The 18,087-nt window shown below is 30.9% G+C and overlaps 1 protein-coding gene across 1 annotated transcript in view; it reads left to right on the top strand.

Annotated features, from left to right (window-relative positions):
• The window catches only part of LOC121125559 (uncharacterized), a 60,061-nt gene extending 42,651 nt beyond the window's left edge, over positions 1 to 17,410 (top strand). The window contains exons 2-4 of the mRNA XM_040720756.2: positions 3,505 to 3,746; positions 14,616 to 14,841; positions 17,018 to 17,410. Of these exons, the coding sequence (XP_040576690.2) occupies positions 3,622 to 3,746; positions 14,616 to 14,841; positions 17,018 to 17,263 (597 nt within the window). The 5' untranslated portion in view covers positions 3,505 to 3,621 and the 3' untranslated portion in view covers positions 17,264 to 17,410. The remainder of the gene's footprint in view (positions 1 to 3,504; positions 3,747 to 14,615; positions 14,842 to 17,017) is intronic.
• Positions 17,411 to 18,087: the final 677 nt, after the last annotated feature.

Raw genomic sequence — 18,087 nt, 5'->3', positions numbered from 1 at the left:
AAGGAATCTCAAAAAGACATAGCAGGAATAAGACAATTAAGGGTGGCTTACAGATTGAACCCTATCATAAATAAATGAATATGTTGTTGTAGTTTGCAAATAATATATATATAATATATTATTATCAATAATAGTACAAACTTCGGATTATCATGACGATATATTTTTATTTTTTTACTTTTTAAAGTTCTATGCCGAATGGTCTTATGAATAACCTTTAGATTGATCAAAAAGAAAAATCCCTTAAACTAAATATTTGATAAAATGTATTAAATTAAATTCCATATTTATAAATTACTCAATATAACTGCGTTCTTTATCGATCCCCTCTCTTAGACGTGATTGAAATGCTTCACATACTGCATGCACCATAGATTCGGGAAGGTTCTTCGTTTCCCTCTGAATTGAGGCACAGAGTTCTCCCAAATTTAAATATTGACGAGTTTTTACTTCGACTTGAGATAACCCTACACAAAGTAGTCGAGGGGGTTAAGATCTGGACTTGAAGGGGCCACATAGATTTGTCCTAAAACTGAGTATTTGCTCTCGGTATTGAACGCTGGTATGTTTTGGAGCTCCATGTTGATGAACGGTCTCCTTAAACTTTTTAGATGAATTGGTTTTAAACCACAGAAGGACCACGGGCTCCAAAACATATGAAATGTAGTCACCCGTCTTCATACAGAAGCCCTCCGGAATAAAAACCAAAGGAAGCTTATTCCATTTACTTGAAATCCCTGCCCAAACTAATAGGGATCAACTAATAACCCGTTTCAGAATTATTCTTTTGTCAAAGGGTTATTCTTTTGGTGATAAGGCCACAATTTGGTTGTTTTGATATTTGAATTTTTGATCCAGGTTTCATTTCTTCTCATCCGAAAAGACAAAATTTCCTCTCTGCGCGCCTAGTTCTAATAACGTTTGACTTCTTTCAGTCCGTTTATCTGTGCATCTTTTCTGAGATTCAAACTCTAACATAGCTTCAGAGAAACCTTCCCTAAGTCCTTATGGATGATTTAATTCATAGAAGTCCTTGAAACGTTGATCTCCTTAGCCATTTTTGCCATTGATCTGGTGAGGTTTCTTTATATTTTGAATTTAACTTTCCGGACGTTATTTGGGTTCCGAGGGACATTGGCCGTCCACTTTTTGGCTTATCATCAACATTTACAGTCTCTACTTGTCATCTGATCCTTAAGTGTGAAGGGTTGAGGTCTGGGTTCTGGCGTAACCATATCTTAATTAATAATTCGTTAAGAAGCTTCTACAACGCTCTGCACGAAATTGTTGATGGTTTTGAGTCAATAATGGCCTCTCCTCAAACTTCTTTGACTTCTCTTCTGCTGTTTTTGTACACTATTAATACGGTAGACCAGTCTAGCGATTTCTTTTTTTGGTTTTTGGTTATGTCAGGACAGTTTTATTTTAAAAGACTGTCTGGTAGCTTCATGGTTTGGCCTGGCCAACCGCTTTGAGGATGATCCTTCAAGACAAAACTATATTTCAGGGGCTTCCAAACCCAGTAGATGGTGTGACAGCTGGCACAGAGATGCATGAAGATGTCTAAGGTGTCTTGACCGGTGACGATCAAAGTTACAATTTCCTCCGTTTTTGCTTCCATCTTTGTCCAGAAATCGGATATATTTCTTTTGTAATATATCGTCTGAAATATAACAGCAACAGGTTTTCATTAATATCCAAGACTTTATAATTGAAAAGTACAGTTAAAAATGGTGTGCCACACTTTATAGCTTTTATAATAATTTGACACCTTTCTGAGAAAATGAACTTACAATGGATAAAGGGAGATGGTTTTATATTCATTTGCCCGAATTCTAATAAAGATTTATAACATATGTATGTTTGGAAAAAAAGTTTATACAAACACCTTTGTGCTCTTCTAGTCTCTAATTATAACATATAAGTTTTCCATTTCGAGAAATGTTTTTTTTACTTATTTAGAAAAAACAAACAAGAGTTTCTTTTGTTGGAAAAAAGATTGGAAATAACTATACAAAATAAGAAAAAGACGTCATAAATACAACATTTCATATATCATACTCGGAAAATTAATACACAACAGTTATATAATCGTTAATTCTAAGATTTCAACTATTCATATACGTAACATAGAAATACTCTATAAATAAAACATGCACTCCTTTGTCCCTTTCTTATTTTTGACCAACTTATGGCTAGATTTTATTATTAGAATAGTTATCAAATAAAAGTTAAAATTTATAAGGGTTTGATAAAGCCTTATATTTGGGAGACAGTAAAATAAGAAATGATATGAATTTAACAGATCGGCTTTCAAGACACTAACAAAGGGATAAATTAAACAAGTCAACAGCTGAAAAAAGTAACATTAGATGAGTAATTGCATAAAAGCAATCCTGAACAAAAATATGTAAAAAAACATTTTTTTTTAGATAATATAACTATACAGCTCAATAGTTCATGAATATATTTTGGTTACATTGATCCCAATTTTAAGTAATTTGAATCAAGTTATTAATTTTTTTTTTGAGTCGTTTTAAATATTTTACAATTTCACATCTTTGAGAGCAGTTATTGTTATGTTAGCGAAGTAATTGAACATAAAACTGGAATGAATTCTTTGAAATGGTGTTAAACATTTTACTTGCTGGAGTTTAGCTAGGATCAAAAGTGTATATATCTAAACTTATTTGATTTTTTTATTTTAAAACATAAAATACAAACAGTACTTTAACAAAAAAACTGAAATTAAAGCATAACATGAAAAAAAAAATGAAATAAAAATATTTTGTGAAATAATATTGTAGGGGAAATTATTAATAAAATGATGAATCTGTTAGATTTTTAAGTATTTTTCATTACCATCATTTCATTTTTCATATGGGTAATTAAATTAGTGGGAAGGGAGACTTTGTGGCATCTTTCCCTGGATATGTGAAATGATTGTTTCTATTCCAATTTACGTTGAGATAGTTGTCTCCCATGCCTAAACTAATTAAAAATCTGTATCATCAATCAACTTTACAACTAAAACATGCTTTTTAAATCCTAACGCCCTATTTCAACCAAATGAATCGAAGCTAATTTATAAGTTCACTTGATACAATTCTAGCAATTTATCCTTTGGGATAGTTTCAAGTTTGTTCCAAATTATGACTCTTCCTAAAATAAAAACTTATTATAAGCCGTATAATCAATTTCAGCCTTACATATACCTTCTAATCCCCATTTTTTTGAAACATACTTTATGAATTTAACACTAAACAGAACGCGGAACAAATCAATTAAATAGAAAACTTACAACCCTGCATTTTTGTATAATATGTTACTGAATTTTAATTTATTTGTTTATGCTTAGAAAAAAAAAGAAAGCTGTTCAATAACTCAATGGAGGCCATAAATATAATTATAATGTACGCTTTTTTTAATTCATTTCAAATATATTTTACATACTCATTCCTGAATATGAAAGACGACATTATTCTACTCTTTTGTTCATACTAGGATTAATGACATAACTACTCAAAAACAAAAGAACCATCATCATCCATATGGTTTTAAATTTGAGGACACGCACAAAAAATGTTGGATAAAAGGAACGCATATATCAGACTCTAAGCAATGTGTAGTTGCTTGAATCCTCAACGTGTCAAATATGCTGGAAATGCCATTGGCATTTCGACAATCCTTGGAGAATCTCTTCTGTTCTTAGCTTATGGATATTACTACTATGTCCATTGGAAAAAGTAAGCATTTACAATTTTATGTTCAAATATGTATATATGATGTATTTGATTATTTTTGCAAAGAATAGTTGGGCAAAAGGTTTTTATTTAATTTATTACTATTTGTGGGTCAAAATAATAAATTAAATTTGATGTTTCAACTATTAACCTGTGTCTTTCAATTTCAATTCCTTGCACGTGTATGTAACTACGTAATAAAAGTAAAGGTTGAAAAGGAAAAAAAAAAAAAAACATAAAGTAACTTTTTACAATACATTTGTAGTAGGGGTCACCCATTGGTAGTATGAATGTGAACGTGTGGAACGTGATATCTTGAGAATGTATTTATTTCTGTTTATTTAACTTAATTTCATGTGACCTTTTATAGTTGATTATATTATGTACTTTTGATCATCCTTCCGGTTACAAAGGTAACACAAAAAAGGAGAGGAGGAAAATAATGATTATTTATAGAGCTTTTTTGAAGTGTCCAAGACGACTCTACTGGTGTGTATCGAGGTTATGTTTAGTTAGTAGTATCTCTGGAAAGGACACACACCAATTTTGAGCCAAATCAGCCCATTTCTGTCTGTTTGCCTTTCATTTGAATCGAGAAAGTGGAGGGATCTTCAAAAAATGGACCAAAAACTATTTTATGTCTTGATGCAACATTACTTTATGAAAGTCAAAATGCCTCAGGAAACTAAAGAGAAGCTTGTCATCATTATTGGGACTCTGTACCTTTGATTAGAGTAGCTTATAGTCGTATATATCAAAAAATTTAATATCATTTTTTGGCCAAATGGTCCTTGGGCAAAATGTTATTCTGTACAAATCTTTTTGGCCATTTGTCCTAGAAACCGTTTATAACATACCAAACTATTACAATTCGAATAATTGGGTCCAGTATTTCTTCTTTTTTAAGAGTGTCATTTTCTCTTCACATCATCACTCTATATATTTTATATCTATACTTAAAGCCTTGACTTTCCAGAAGTAAAAGAAAAACAACATATAGACAAACTTAGTTAGCTATGTATAACACACGTCCTAAACTTTTTTTTATAACGTAACTTTTCTCTATAAAAGAATCATAAAAATGCCCATAATCACTTTTTAGCTATTTTATTATTCCAAACTATGTAGTTATTATTGAATAACTGTTGGGACGAATTGAAGCTTTCAAATTCAATCAATCAACATTCATACCACAGCTTGTTATTGCTAAAACATTCTTCAAATGTTAATGATTACAATGTTGATATTTATTTTAACAATCCCACAGTACACACGATTTTCATCACTACTTATAAGTGGTTTGTTATGGCTCTCATAACTTGGCTTGAGATCCATCGGAAGTATAAATTCATAGTCCTACATATGCAACTCACAGTATTCGAGTCCTTTAGGTTACTACGTAATGGTGACACCAGACTGTCAAGAGAGATATCAAAAAAGTGGGTAGAAAGATCCTTATCAGGGTAGAGAGTCCACCTTTGACAATAGAAATGTAATAAACTCATCTCCTTCGTTGCAAGACTCTTTTGAGTTCTTTTCAACTATTTTTTGACACTTTTGGCCACCTACAGTCCTGTTGCTAATCTCCTTGACTACACCTTTTATGTGCATGCCCGTTGATTAAACGTCGAGGCCATCAAAGCCACTGTCAGCCATCACTGAGACACCATAACAGAGGACTACATCCGCAGACGATGCCAAGTCTGCTGCCTCCTCCTAGAAGTCACTTTAGCTCTCAAGGTTAAGAGAGCTCAGAGCCACATCTATTTATAGTATTAACTTTGTAGAAATTCTATTGTTTATACATAAGTTATATTTTGTAGAAATTCTACTGTTAATAAATAAGTTATATTTTGTTGAAATTAAAAATTCAAAGTGTTCAGATTAAAATGGGTCACTCAGTATTATTTGTTTTGCACAAAGGGTTTCCATAAAAAAACCAAAAAAAACCCCACCAAATTAGAGAAGATCAAATATTTAACCATACATAATTAAGTTTTTGTTAAGAAGCAATTAACGAAGGTTGGATAATCATATATAATAATAATTTGTAGAAAAGGACATGAAAAAAATAAATAAATATTTCATTTTTAATTATAATCAGTCGTTAAGAGGCAGTCATGTTTATTTGGTTTTCTTTACTCTGAATACATTTGACTTCCTCTTTACGACTTATTATAATTAAATTTTGAGGTGGCTTCCGAAACTCTTTGCTAGCACAGCCACTTGTAATAGCCTCTGAATCGCCTTGTTGAGGTTACTACTCCAGAAATCATTGATAAAATCCATGATATGGTGATGGAAGAGTGAAGGTTCGTAAGATCGCTGGTGCTAATTTTGCAACCACAACTACAGAAGTGAGAGCTGCTGCATTGTCATGATTGAAAATGACTTTTTTTATGGGCCAATCCTGGGGGTTTTTTCTTGCTGCTCGGTTTACAAACCTTCCAATAAAGATGAATAATATTCAACTGTGATAGTTTTAACCTTTTTCAGAAAGTCGATAAGGAGTATTCCTTGAAAATCCAAAAGACAGTTGCCATAATCTTTCTGGCCAATTCCTTGATTTAAACGAATGCCAACCGGAAAGATATAGACCAATCAGGCGGAAAGTTGGGTTGTGTTCTTCAAGGAGATGCTACTAACTGTGCATAAACTCGATATGCGCCAGTTGCGCCATCTGTCAGACTTTGTATGGACTTTTCAAACAAGCCTTGTATTAGAAATAGTTTTTTGAAAGGATCTGATCCACTTTTTTGAGTTTTGAAAACGGAATGGGAAATGGAAAAAAAAAATTCACAAGAGGTAGTTTCTACACTGAGGCGTCAATTGTGCCAAGTTTCATCAAACTCAGTGAGGATAGGGTTATAACCCTTAGGTGAACTGAGTTGGAATGACCCTCACGCCTGTTCCTCCCTCTCTTTTTTTTTTTACAAAAATGTAAAATCTACTAACTTACCAGTATTTTTGAAGCAATAATTGATATGATTCTAACCCTGACAACTTAAAGAATGGTTTGAAAGGGAGTACTTCGAATATCATACAGTTTCATTATGTTAGCCACAAGCAACTTTGAGAGAAACGAAATAAACACTAATTCCATTCTGTATCTAAACAAAGAAATACTTACCCGGTGTTCAACCAAAGTACCTAAACACAAGGTATATGAGATACTTTTCCATGAAATAAAGATTTAAAAGCAAGCCACATTTTGTGACGTAATAAGTACACATTCTAATAGTACAAGAGAGGGACATTATATATTGCTTCCAGGAAGGACATCCATTCTTTATTGGGAGGCAGAAAAAAATGATGACCGAAATAATTTGTGCCTCTGTATCTTGAGTGAAAGCTGGGCTACACTGATGCAAATTTGATACATTTTTATTTTGGTCCTTTTTTTTCTTGAGATTCTTTTTCCTAAAATGTTGTCATTACTTTTAATTCCTGAGCAGTGAATATCATATATTTTCTACTACATACCACAATATCATTAATAGATACAACACCTGATGGAACATGAGCTCATAAAAGACGAAAAGTAAGCCTGTGGATTTGTTGCAGCGTTATAATTGTAAGTCCTTGTTGGATTCAGAGTAAATTCGAGATCGACAACGGAGTAATCCTTGACCATGTCTGGTTTATTTCCCCCTCCCCTCGTCACATCTGCTTGGAGCTGATCTATTGAAACGTCATAACAGCTAAGTTTCTCAAAATACTCTAGATAAGCACCATTGCTTATAACTCCTCAGCAAATCCTCAGTAAGTCTGTTTGTCTTTCATGAGCAGACGTACTAGTGATCACATTATTCTTGGAAGTTATGTCCTCAAGAATAAAATAATAACAATAAACACATTGGTTGAAGTGGGGTAGCTCTGTGGAGAATGCACTCCGGTGATGTTTTTCTCTTGTACTCAAATGTTCGACTCACGGTCACTCCTATCGAAGAAAATATACTTTATATATACAAACTTCAAAGGCAATTCAGATGGTTCAGATATAATATATAATTAGTTCTACTCCTTCGGACTCCAATTAAAGGAAAATTAAAAAATAACAGGGTAGAAAAATAAAAAAAATCCATTATTCAAATTGACAACTCCAACGAAATATCTCACATTTTTTTATAATTCTATATTTAAATAGTAGTGATGGGTCGACTAATTAGAATCGGAGAATTTTTTTTTTTTTCTGGAGTCAGAATCGGCATTGGGAAAATACTGTTTAATTTGCGATTCCAATTCTTATTTATTACTAGTATTTAACTATTTATTACTTCTCTAAGTTGCGAAAACAAAATAACCCCCTTTTACTAGAAAATTTAATATAGGATATTTAATTTAATTTTTCAATTTTTTTTTCTGTGAATAACTATTTTTCACATTTTTCACAAAATAAATTTAATATTTGATTGTTTGTTTAGATAGGTTTACCTTAGAAATTTAATTTTTAAAATTGTTTTCCAATTTTTTTTTCTGACAAAAGTTTTTATCTTTGATTTTTTTTACTAACAAATTTAATTTTTGATGAACAGCTGTGGATTTTTGATTTTTTTATTCCAAAATTATTTTTTTTTTGAAAATGGCCATGGGGCTTATGAAATATTTAAAAAAAAATTAATTTTTTTATGAATATTTGTTGATTTTTGAAAAAAAAAAAAATATCAAATTGTAAAAAAATTTTAGAATCGGCATTGGGAATTTTTGTGAAATCGGCCCATCACTATACAAACAATATTAATAATGTTTAATTTAAAAAAATGTTTCTTCATTAATCTATTACTAAGATTTGCAAAATTTACAAAATGATATGTGTACAATATACATTTTTTTTTTACAGATAAAAGTTTTTTAATCAACTATAATGCTATTCAATGTCCTATTTATATTCCCTAAAGACATTTTTTTTTTTTTTTTTTTTGCATGCGTATAATGTCCTTGGTTTAATATTTATACAAGCAGTCTACTACATTCAATGTTTAGATAAGTTATACAATCCTTTTGTTTTCTATCTTTCAAAGTATATACAATATCTTGCCCATTTCTTATTCATGAATTCTTGTGAAATTAAAAAAAAATTGTGCTTAAGTCATACAATTAGTGTTGGATCGGTCTAAAAAAAAAATGAAAAGACTGCAGTCATATTTGTCCGGTCCTAATCAAATTTGTCAGTCCTAGGACCGGTTCTTATCGGTCTTTTGTAGAAACAACAACAGCTCAAATGACGTAGTTACTACTAACTACTTCATTTGATTTGCGGAAGTTACATCATATTTTAAAGAGACATGCGGGAGATGTGTGACTAGAAAGTTCTAACTGTCGTTCCTTATTTTCTTAGTTCTTATACTCTTCAATCCTAGCTATGAGTGAAGAAATGATAAGATAGTTAGGAACATAGGACTGAAAGAGCCCGTTCTATGGTAAAAAAAAGATCGAACTGATAAAAAGAAGAAAAGATTGAAAGAGGCAGGAGAAAAAGACCAATAAGGTGATCAGTGCTCTAGGACTGATCCAATACTACACATATTGTTATCTTATGTTAGTTTTTTCCTCCTAAAGATGACATGTATTTACAGAGAGTTGCAGTTGACAAAGGGTTGTAAATATTAAACATTTTTTAGCGTGTGCATTTTTGTCATTGGTAACCAGCTCAGTGTTTTTTCTTCTAAAGGTACTATCATAATTATTTAATTGTTCAGGAGAGAACTTATACACTAGCAAAAAAAAAAGTTTGGAAAAAAAAAATACTTTTTCGTCATTTTTATCTATGTTTATGACTTTATCAAAAATTTTTACTTTAACACGATTAAAATTATTATGAAAAAAATAGATTGAATAAATATTATTTAATTATTTGTCATTAAAAAACCCAGCTGTTTTGGCCAGGCTTACATACTTGCATATGTAATGCTTCTCTCTGGTAAGTATATGAGAGATTGGCGGTTAATTCCTTCAGAATGATTATTATTTTTTCCTGAAGACGCAAGTGAATCCCTCCGGACAGAGATTAATTAGAAGAAAGTTTGTTTTTCAACAAGACAACCACCCAAAACATACATCCAACCTCTGCAACAACTTATTGGAAAAGAAAGAAGCCTCTCACATCTTATCAATTATGCAATGGCCGGCTCAATAGCTGATTGGAAGCCAATACAGTTATTGGGGGAACACCTAGACAGAAAAGTTTGGGAAAAGTGCCCCAGAAGAATGTGGAACATTTTGAAGAAGGCTTGGAATGATATCACATCTACTTAACTTGAAAAATTAACAGCCAGAATGCCAAAAGTCTAGAAAGCAGTTATAGCGGCCATAGGAGGATTTTATGATGAAGCTAAAATTTAAACAATATACTTTGACTTTTTACAAATAAATATTTATACCCATATTGAACCTTAATTTTTCTTAATTAAAGAGCCTAATTACTGTGTTACATGATGATAAATTTATGGATTGTTAGAAAAGTAAGTGATCTCCCTTTTGTTTTCCACAGTTTTCCTTGACAGTGTAAGTATAAAGCGTAACAATGGATGAGATTAGCTTAATTGTAGTTTGTGTAATTAAAAAAAAAATATGTTAGGAAGAGCCAGTGGCACCGGAATCAAAGGGGACATCGGTACCCCCCTTTTGCGAAAATTTTAAAAATATTACTATAAAAAAATTCAAATGTCATAATTTTTGTGGGAAAAAATTTCCTCTTTTAAAAATCGTTCCCTAAAATAAAAGGAAATACTTTGTGTCTCTTATAAAAAATATTATTTTTAAATTTGGCATATATAAAATTTAAAATACCAAACGCCCAGTCCCTCCCTCCTACAAAAAATACACTGTATACGCCACTACTCACATCAGGTGCTAATTACTGCTATAAAGAGAAGGCCCTTCTGGATTTAAAATTGGATTAGTGGAGGGAAAAAATTGTACTGATTTTTAAATCATATACTAGTTTATTTATTGCCTGACATTGCGGACTTTCAATGTATATATTAAAGCAATTTAAGATATTATAAATAACTAATCATTATTATGAATCAGAGAACGCTGAATGGTTCTGCTTTGATAAATAAATATAATTATTTTTTTCAATTCTTCTTTTTAACAAATACACGAAGTCATACTTAGAGATGGGCTTTTTGTAAGGGTGTGAGGGGAAGGCAAAACCATATGGTCAATCTGAATTAATAATTGCTAATATCATCTGTTTCTTATGATTTTTTGGGGGAAAGAATATAAATTAATGCTATTGAGAAGACCTTCTACAATTAAAATAGTATTAGTACAGAGAAAAAATAATAATTATGTTTAAAAAATATACTTATATTGATCTAATTGTGCATTTTTTCTCCAAAGATAGACGAGAATTCTTCTTTCAGTTGAAGATATTAGCACACACCCGAATTATTAAATAATTAATTAAAAAGAAGAAAGAGAACACGCAACAACTGTTTTTCCTTTTCTAAATGCAATACTGTGTTTTTTCTTTACACTCATTCCCTCTTTGAGAATTACTTAATTCTCCACTCACATGCACATACATTCCGGTGCAGTTGGTAAGAGCAAAATGTGCATGCTCTTGTTAACCTTTTCTCTCAATTTTGAAAATTATAACGAAACAGCGAGGAATAACAAATATTTTTTGAAATTTTAATTGAAAAAGTTTAATATTTTTTTTACAAGAAATTTAATTTTTCAATTTTTTGTGAAATGCTTTGGATTTAAAGAAAAAAAAATCCAATTAATTTAATATTTTAATTAAATTAATTTTTTCTGAATAACTCTGAATAAAAAAAAATCAAAAAAAAAAAAAAATTTTGGATTTAGTATCCGAAAAAAGGTTTTTTTTTTCAAAAAATTCACAAGCCTCCCCCTAAAAAATTATATATATACATATATTTAATACCGCAGACGCCCCCGAGTCTTGGCTTTATAACATTAGTTGGCAAGTTGTGATGAAAAGTCCTTGTTGGACTAAGACTCAAATGTAGTATCGACTTCGTAATAACTCCTCCCTTGTTTTTACTCGATATTTACTCGAATTTATATATACTTCCTTTTCAACCCCCTCAGAACTACTCACATCTAATCTATTAAAAATGTCATGAAAGCTTAGCTGTTGTTCTCCCAAAATATTATGAATTGTAAAACATGCTGGTTAGTATTAGTTTAATCTTTGTTTCTCAAAAGTACCATATTTTATATGACACTCTCTCAGGCTTGTTTTTTACGCTCACCTCAATTGGGCCAACACTCATATACCTACGTGTAACCACGAGTGTGTGTGCTCATAAATGAGGAAGAGTAACACGTATGATTTCAGGCGGAGTTCAAGCAATTATAAGCCCATATTAGAGTTGGAATCGAATAGAGATCGAAAAATGAGTAATTCCATCCTATGTTCTTGCTTGATGCGGAGTGAGAGTTGTGTTTCTTTCCATATTATCGTAGCTACTTGCAGTTAGTCAAATGAAACGTCATAATAGCTAATCTGCTCTACTATAATAAATTATCCACATTGTCAGGCATACCATATTAATTTTCCATTTTTTTTAAATATTCAAAAATCAAATTTTTTACTTTATCTAAATCTTCTTCTTTATACCTACTACAAAAAAACTATAATCATAATTAAAGACGTCAGTTTTAGTGTCAAAAGTAAAATGGACATGTGTATAATATTTTTTCATTTGGTATCTACTTTTTCAAGTGTTGCTTATTCTTCTCCTCCCCCTTTAACAAATAGGGGATCTTTGGAGTAGAAAACAGAAAAATAGAACTTATAACCTTTATATAGACAGCAAATAATTTATAAAAATTAGCATTATCTAAAAGTTTCTGGTAAAGTTGAATTTACAACCGCATAATTAAACATTATAGTTTAAAATTTCTTTACTAGATTATAATAGTTCTAATCTAATAATATAAGCATTTAAAATCAATAGAATACAAACATATCACACTAAGAGCAAATTTGTTTCTAAACTAACAACCAGCTCGTTTTTATGTCTTTCTAAAAAGTTTAAGTATTTTCTGCAAAGTCCGAAAATGTCTTGATGACTGATATCTAATGATTTCTGAGGTCCAGTCCCGAGCACCCTGAATCGTCCTTAGTATATTCAAATAGAATACGCCATATCTTACCACTGCGGAACATAAATAGCACGAATATCCTCCGAAACCATGGGTTATCCTTCAGTTATATTCGTAGCTAGGTAGCTCTTAGCATTTAATCAACCATTACCTATATACCTAAATTTAAGAGTACTTTCATTATTTTTTAATAACACGCCGAATATAATTATCGCCTTAATTATATTAACATTATTGTCCTCCAACCCTCTCAGGCTTAAGCTTATAAATTATCTCCGAATATGTAATTGCGGACATTCATAAAAAGTGTGTCTAATAGTGTTGAATAATAGATCACAATATTTACATGGAGTGCTGAAAAACAAAATTCCTGTGGCTATTTGAAATTGAACTGTGAATTTTCTTCCATCTGCTATTCGGGAAGTCGAAGACGTAATCCTATGCATCCAATTACAAGACAAATTTAATTTCCTAATCCATCCAACACACCTTGACGATCTAAATAAAGGTTAAAAAAACTTATAAATCATTAAACTTTCCCTTCAAATTCTAACGTGAATATTTTTCTGGGGTCAACACCTCATCAAAAAAAGTCTTATAGTAAATATTTTTTGAAAAATATTTCTCCTTGCAAGATATTTAATATTCAATATCAAATATTGATGGAAACTTAATGCATTTTTCATCTTTGTATGTCACCTATTTTTTGATAAAAATATATTTTCTGATTGTAATATCGTACAATTATGAACATCATATTTACAATAGTTTTGAATCTAACATTTTTGTATTTGTATAAAACACATATATATTATATAAATGAAGGTCTTTAACCTTAATTCTCATTTATAAAAATCCCTCCAAATGGGATGAAGCCATGAATAATTTGTGATTAAAAAAATTAATTTAAATTTTATTTATAAATAACTTCACCAACAAAGTTGAACAGAAATAATGTTTTCTCCTTGGTCCAATTTAGTTTGTAACTGTCCTGTTTCAAAAGTAAAATATTATTTTGATATTTTACCTTCTGCACAGGATGCGGCAAATTAACTTATTTTTTCCAAAAGGCATGTTGGATTAATCTGTTTTTGAAGGTTTTGTTTTAGACAATTTTGAAAAATGTGTCGAATTCCCAATCATCCATATTCTGAATAAAAGGAACTTGGTATTTAATAACAAAAGTGATTTAGTCACTTTTTCTTTTCTCTTTCAATAACTTTTCAAAGAACGTTTTTGGAAATTTAGTTTTAATGTACAAACATATCTTATTTTGTTTGCATAGCTGTGGAGAATTAGGTACTTAAATATGCATTGAATTATAATTGGCAATTCTATTAAGGTCTTAAAAATATTAGTTTTTCTGGAATAAATCCGGTTTCAATTACTAGATTTGCACACTTCCACTCATTTATAGTCCTTGCACGACACTAAATCTGATAGCCTCAATGTTTGTTCTTTAGAGTCATTAGGTGGAAACTAGGCTTAGGCCTGTCACTGCTTAGGACTACAGTCCCTTCCAGTTCTGAATGGTTCAGGTATAGTTGAGTTCTGCATATGTAGTTGTAAAACTTATGAAGGTTGGTCGCTTAATTTTTTTTTTAATGAGTTCTACTACTGACAGGCTGAAGGATCTGTTCTAAGCCTGGCCTGAACTGGACCGAATAAATAAGGACTGACATAATGCTAGTGGTAATGTCATAAAATAATAGTCTACTTTTGTTTTCGATGTCTCTAACATGATACATAATATTTTTACTCTACGTTTAAATTCATTCTCTTACACAGGTTTGAAAAGACTCCTTGGGCCTACCCTAAGTTTGACATTGGAACCTCCATTGCCGTCGTTATTACATTCCTTTCCCTCATGACCTGTAATGTCTGTCTTATGTTTGGAATTGCCAAGTCTAAAATTGTATATATTGTCCCATGGATGGTAATGCACGCGGCTCTATTTATCGAAGCCGTTGTCACATGCATTATTTTCCTCTTTTCAAACACAAGCTCAGATGGGGTAAGTAGCATTTCAATTGTGTGTGTTAATATAGGTAGATATTTATATACTACTCTGAACAAAAATAAAACATTTTATATTTTTCATTTTATGATTCCATTTTCAAATGTATTTTTTATAGTATGTGGGTAACTTTGTCCACAAGTTAATTAAACAATATGAGCCATTCTGTATTGTTAGTATGTTTTGACCGATATAAAAGTTAAACATCTTTTGTTGTGCTTTGCTATTTTCTACTATTGAAAAAAAAATGGAAGGACTAAATCAATATAGGGTACCATTTGAAAGCAATTTTGAACAATTATTTATTTCATTTTTTGTGGCTATTATTGTAATTGTACAAATGTCATAAGAAATAAATGAAGAAGGAGGAAGGATCATGTAGAAAAATAACAAAAAAAAAAAAAGAAAGCAATTCACTATTAAAAGTAGCAGTGGTTCTCACAGTAAGGATATTTCTTTTTGGAGAGCTTTGTAAGATCTTACAATCCTATTTAAAGAGTCCAAATATTTTGCTGACATTAAGGGGGTAACCCCTAATAACATCTGCCTCATATTTCCATCCATATTCAAAAGTGTCTGGAATCATCAAAGATAATTCCGCATATCTAGCAATAGCTGAGATGATAACAGCTCTTATCTCCTCAGCAGCTTAGGGGTCATAATTGGTAATTTTGTTGGCCATAGGAGCTTCGGAATTCAACAACTCTTATTCCAACGCCATTGTTTTTCCAAGAATCCCTTTCTTTTTGAAATTTCAAACAAAACCAGGGCTTTTGTGAATTTTGATTCTAGGGCATCCAGTCCCATTAAATATTTGGCTAAAGTTGTTTTCAGATTCAAACACTAAGTATTGCTTATTCTTCTAGAAAATCAATGAAGGGAAAAAAGTCTTTCAAAAGCCATACAAATTTTATTCCATAAATTGATTTTATTTTTCCATTTATTTCAATAGTAAAAAATCACGTAGCACACCAAAAAAACCTCTAACCTTTTTATCTGTAAAGAAATAACCCACAATGCAAACGTTATGGACATGTGTATTTTGTACCAATATAATACAAAATTAATTTTTTAATCAAAAAACAACAATTACTTTTTAATCATACATCATATACCCTAAAATACTCTACAGAAAAAGGCGATGAGACACATTAAATTATAATGTAAGACAAACAAAACTTGGGACAAAATTAAGTTCACCCAATCATGCAACCTCATTCAATGACTAGGAATGGATTTTTGTAAAGTGCGATGTAGTGTCGCATTGCCCTTCAACTTTTTTTGAAACTTCTATCGCTATCGTCATGTAAAATCATCGTCTTGTCTAAAAAATGTCAAAGTGTCAAAATTATAGTATTTGTTGTAAAAAGAAATGTATTATTTTTAATGGACTTTTTTTTTTAGTTTATTTTCATTAATTTTTTCTCTCTGGTAATAAAAACAATGCTTACATGAGGGTCGGAGTAAAATATTTCAATTATTTAATTCACATTTTCGACAATTGGCCTTCCAGAGCGTGGTACGTCTTTGACATCCAAATTAAAGACGTACGACATCAACAAAAGTAAAATTGCACGTAATTGCATGTTACAATATGAAAAATATAAGAAATGTTCAAATTTTAAATTCAACTTCGTTGCGTTTTCACTTCTATGAAAAAAAAAAAACCCTGTAAAATATGTGTATTTTTTCTTTACTGCTGCCCTACTTTTACAATCCCCCAAAAGTCAATACTGAGTCAAACAATTTCTAACCTTTATAAGAAGTTTTTCTCAACTCATCTTTAAAAAAATGAAGTTTTTAGTGTAAATGTAGTTTTTTCCAAAAAATTAAAAAAAAAAGTTTTCTGTCACTTAGAAGGTTGTTGAAAAGACCAAAAAAACCCAAATTAATATCCTGCAGACGCCATAAATGACGCTCACCTCCACCTGCACATACATTCCGGAGTCACTGGCAAAATAAGTGTCAAACATTAATTTTTCTCTACAAAATCCCTATTTTTATTTATGATGCGCGATAAAACATGAACTTAGCGCATAAACATTTAAAAATATTAGAAATCAAAGTGATCCCTTTTTTTCCATAGATATTAATGACACCTCTTTCCTTAGAGTATTTTACAAATACTTTCATAACAACTAATGTTATTTTATTTTGAAAACATTTATTTCAGATTAATGTTCCGTCTCTCATCTCCTCAATGGTGGTCATCTACATCTTCATAGCTTTTTTCCTCGTTAAAATCCTTCTAGTCAATATATTTTCGAATAATGCCAGCAATTTCCTGGGTAGTGATTCAAGGGAACAGTTCCTGGAAATGGGTAGTTATGCAGGAACCTCCCCTCGACTCTCTTGTTTTGCGCCAAACTCTTTGCATCCTCCAATTATTACGACTGTTCGATCTGCTAGTATATGTTAAATAATTTTATTTCGATGTGGTTTTGTAATTAACAAATATGTTAATATCCTATATGTATGTATGTACATTATACTGTTTATACCAAAAATGTATTTAATTTTTTAAGTGTTTCAAATATATAAAGTAATGTAAGAAACTGAATCATTCGTTGCACGTTTTTTATTACCTCCGCCAAAAATGTTATGTTTTTTGTCACTCTTTCTTTCTTGGTCACCAGAATGACGGATTTTTGCTTCATTATGTAGGGATCTCATTTTTTAGAGTAGTGTACTAGCAAATGGTCTTCATTATGATCATATTTTTTCCCTTTTCCATGCCAATTTCGTGACGTCATACCCCCTAAAAGGATGATCGAGGGGATCAAAGGAAAATACATCTAACTTGATCATCCATCTAACTTGATCATCCATCTCAAGAGATGTTCGAAATTCCACAAAGGTACGACGGAAGAAGAATTCATCCCAGGAAAACTACCAGAGAGTAGAGGGGACCCCTTTCTTGGGAATGCCATACTAGGATTGAAACAATTCACGATGCGTTGATAATTTTAATGTTTAAAAATCACTTAAAAAATGCAAAATTGAACAAAAATCCTTGGAGATATATACATATTTGTTAAACTAATATTTTTTGTATATTATACATTGAATATTTTTCTATTATAGGTATAAGCTAGGATATTCCTCATCAATATGCATTATGAATAAAATATAAAGGTCTTAGGAAAAGCGTTGTTTTGAATTATTTTTCATCATTTTTCACTACAAAAATGAAAATATATCGAGTTAAGAACAAGATAGAGAATCAATAAAAACGCCATATAA

Source organism: Lepeophtheirus salmonis, chromosome 10 (assembly GCF_016086655.4).
Source record: "Lepeophtheirus salmonis chromosome 10, UVic_Lsal_1.4, whole genome shotgun sequence".
NCBI classification, from domain to species: Eukaryota; Metazoa; Arthropoda; class Copepoda; order Siphonostomatoida; family Caligidae; genus Lepeophtheirus; species Lepeophtheirus salmonis.
This window is presented reverse-complemented; position numbering and strand designations above follow the sequence as displayed.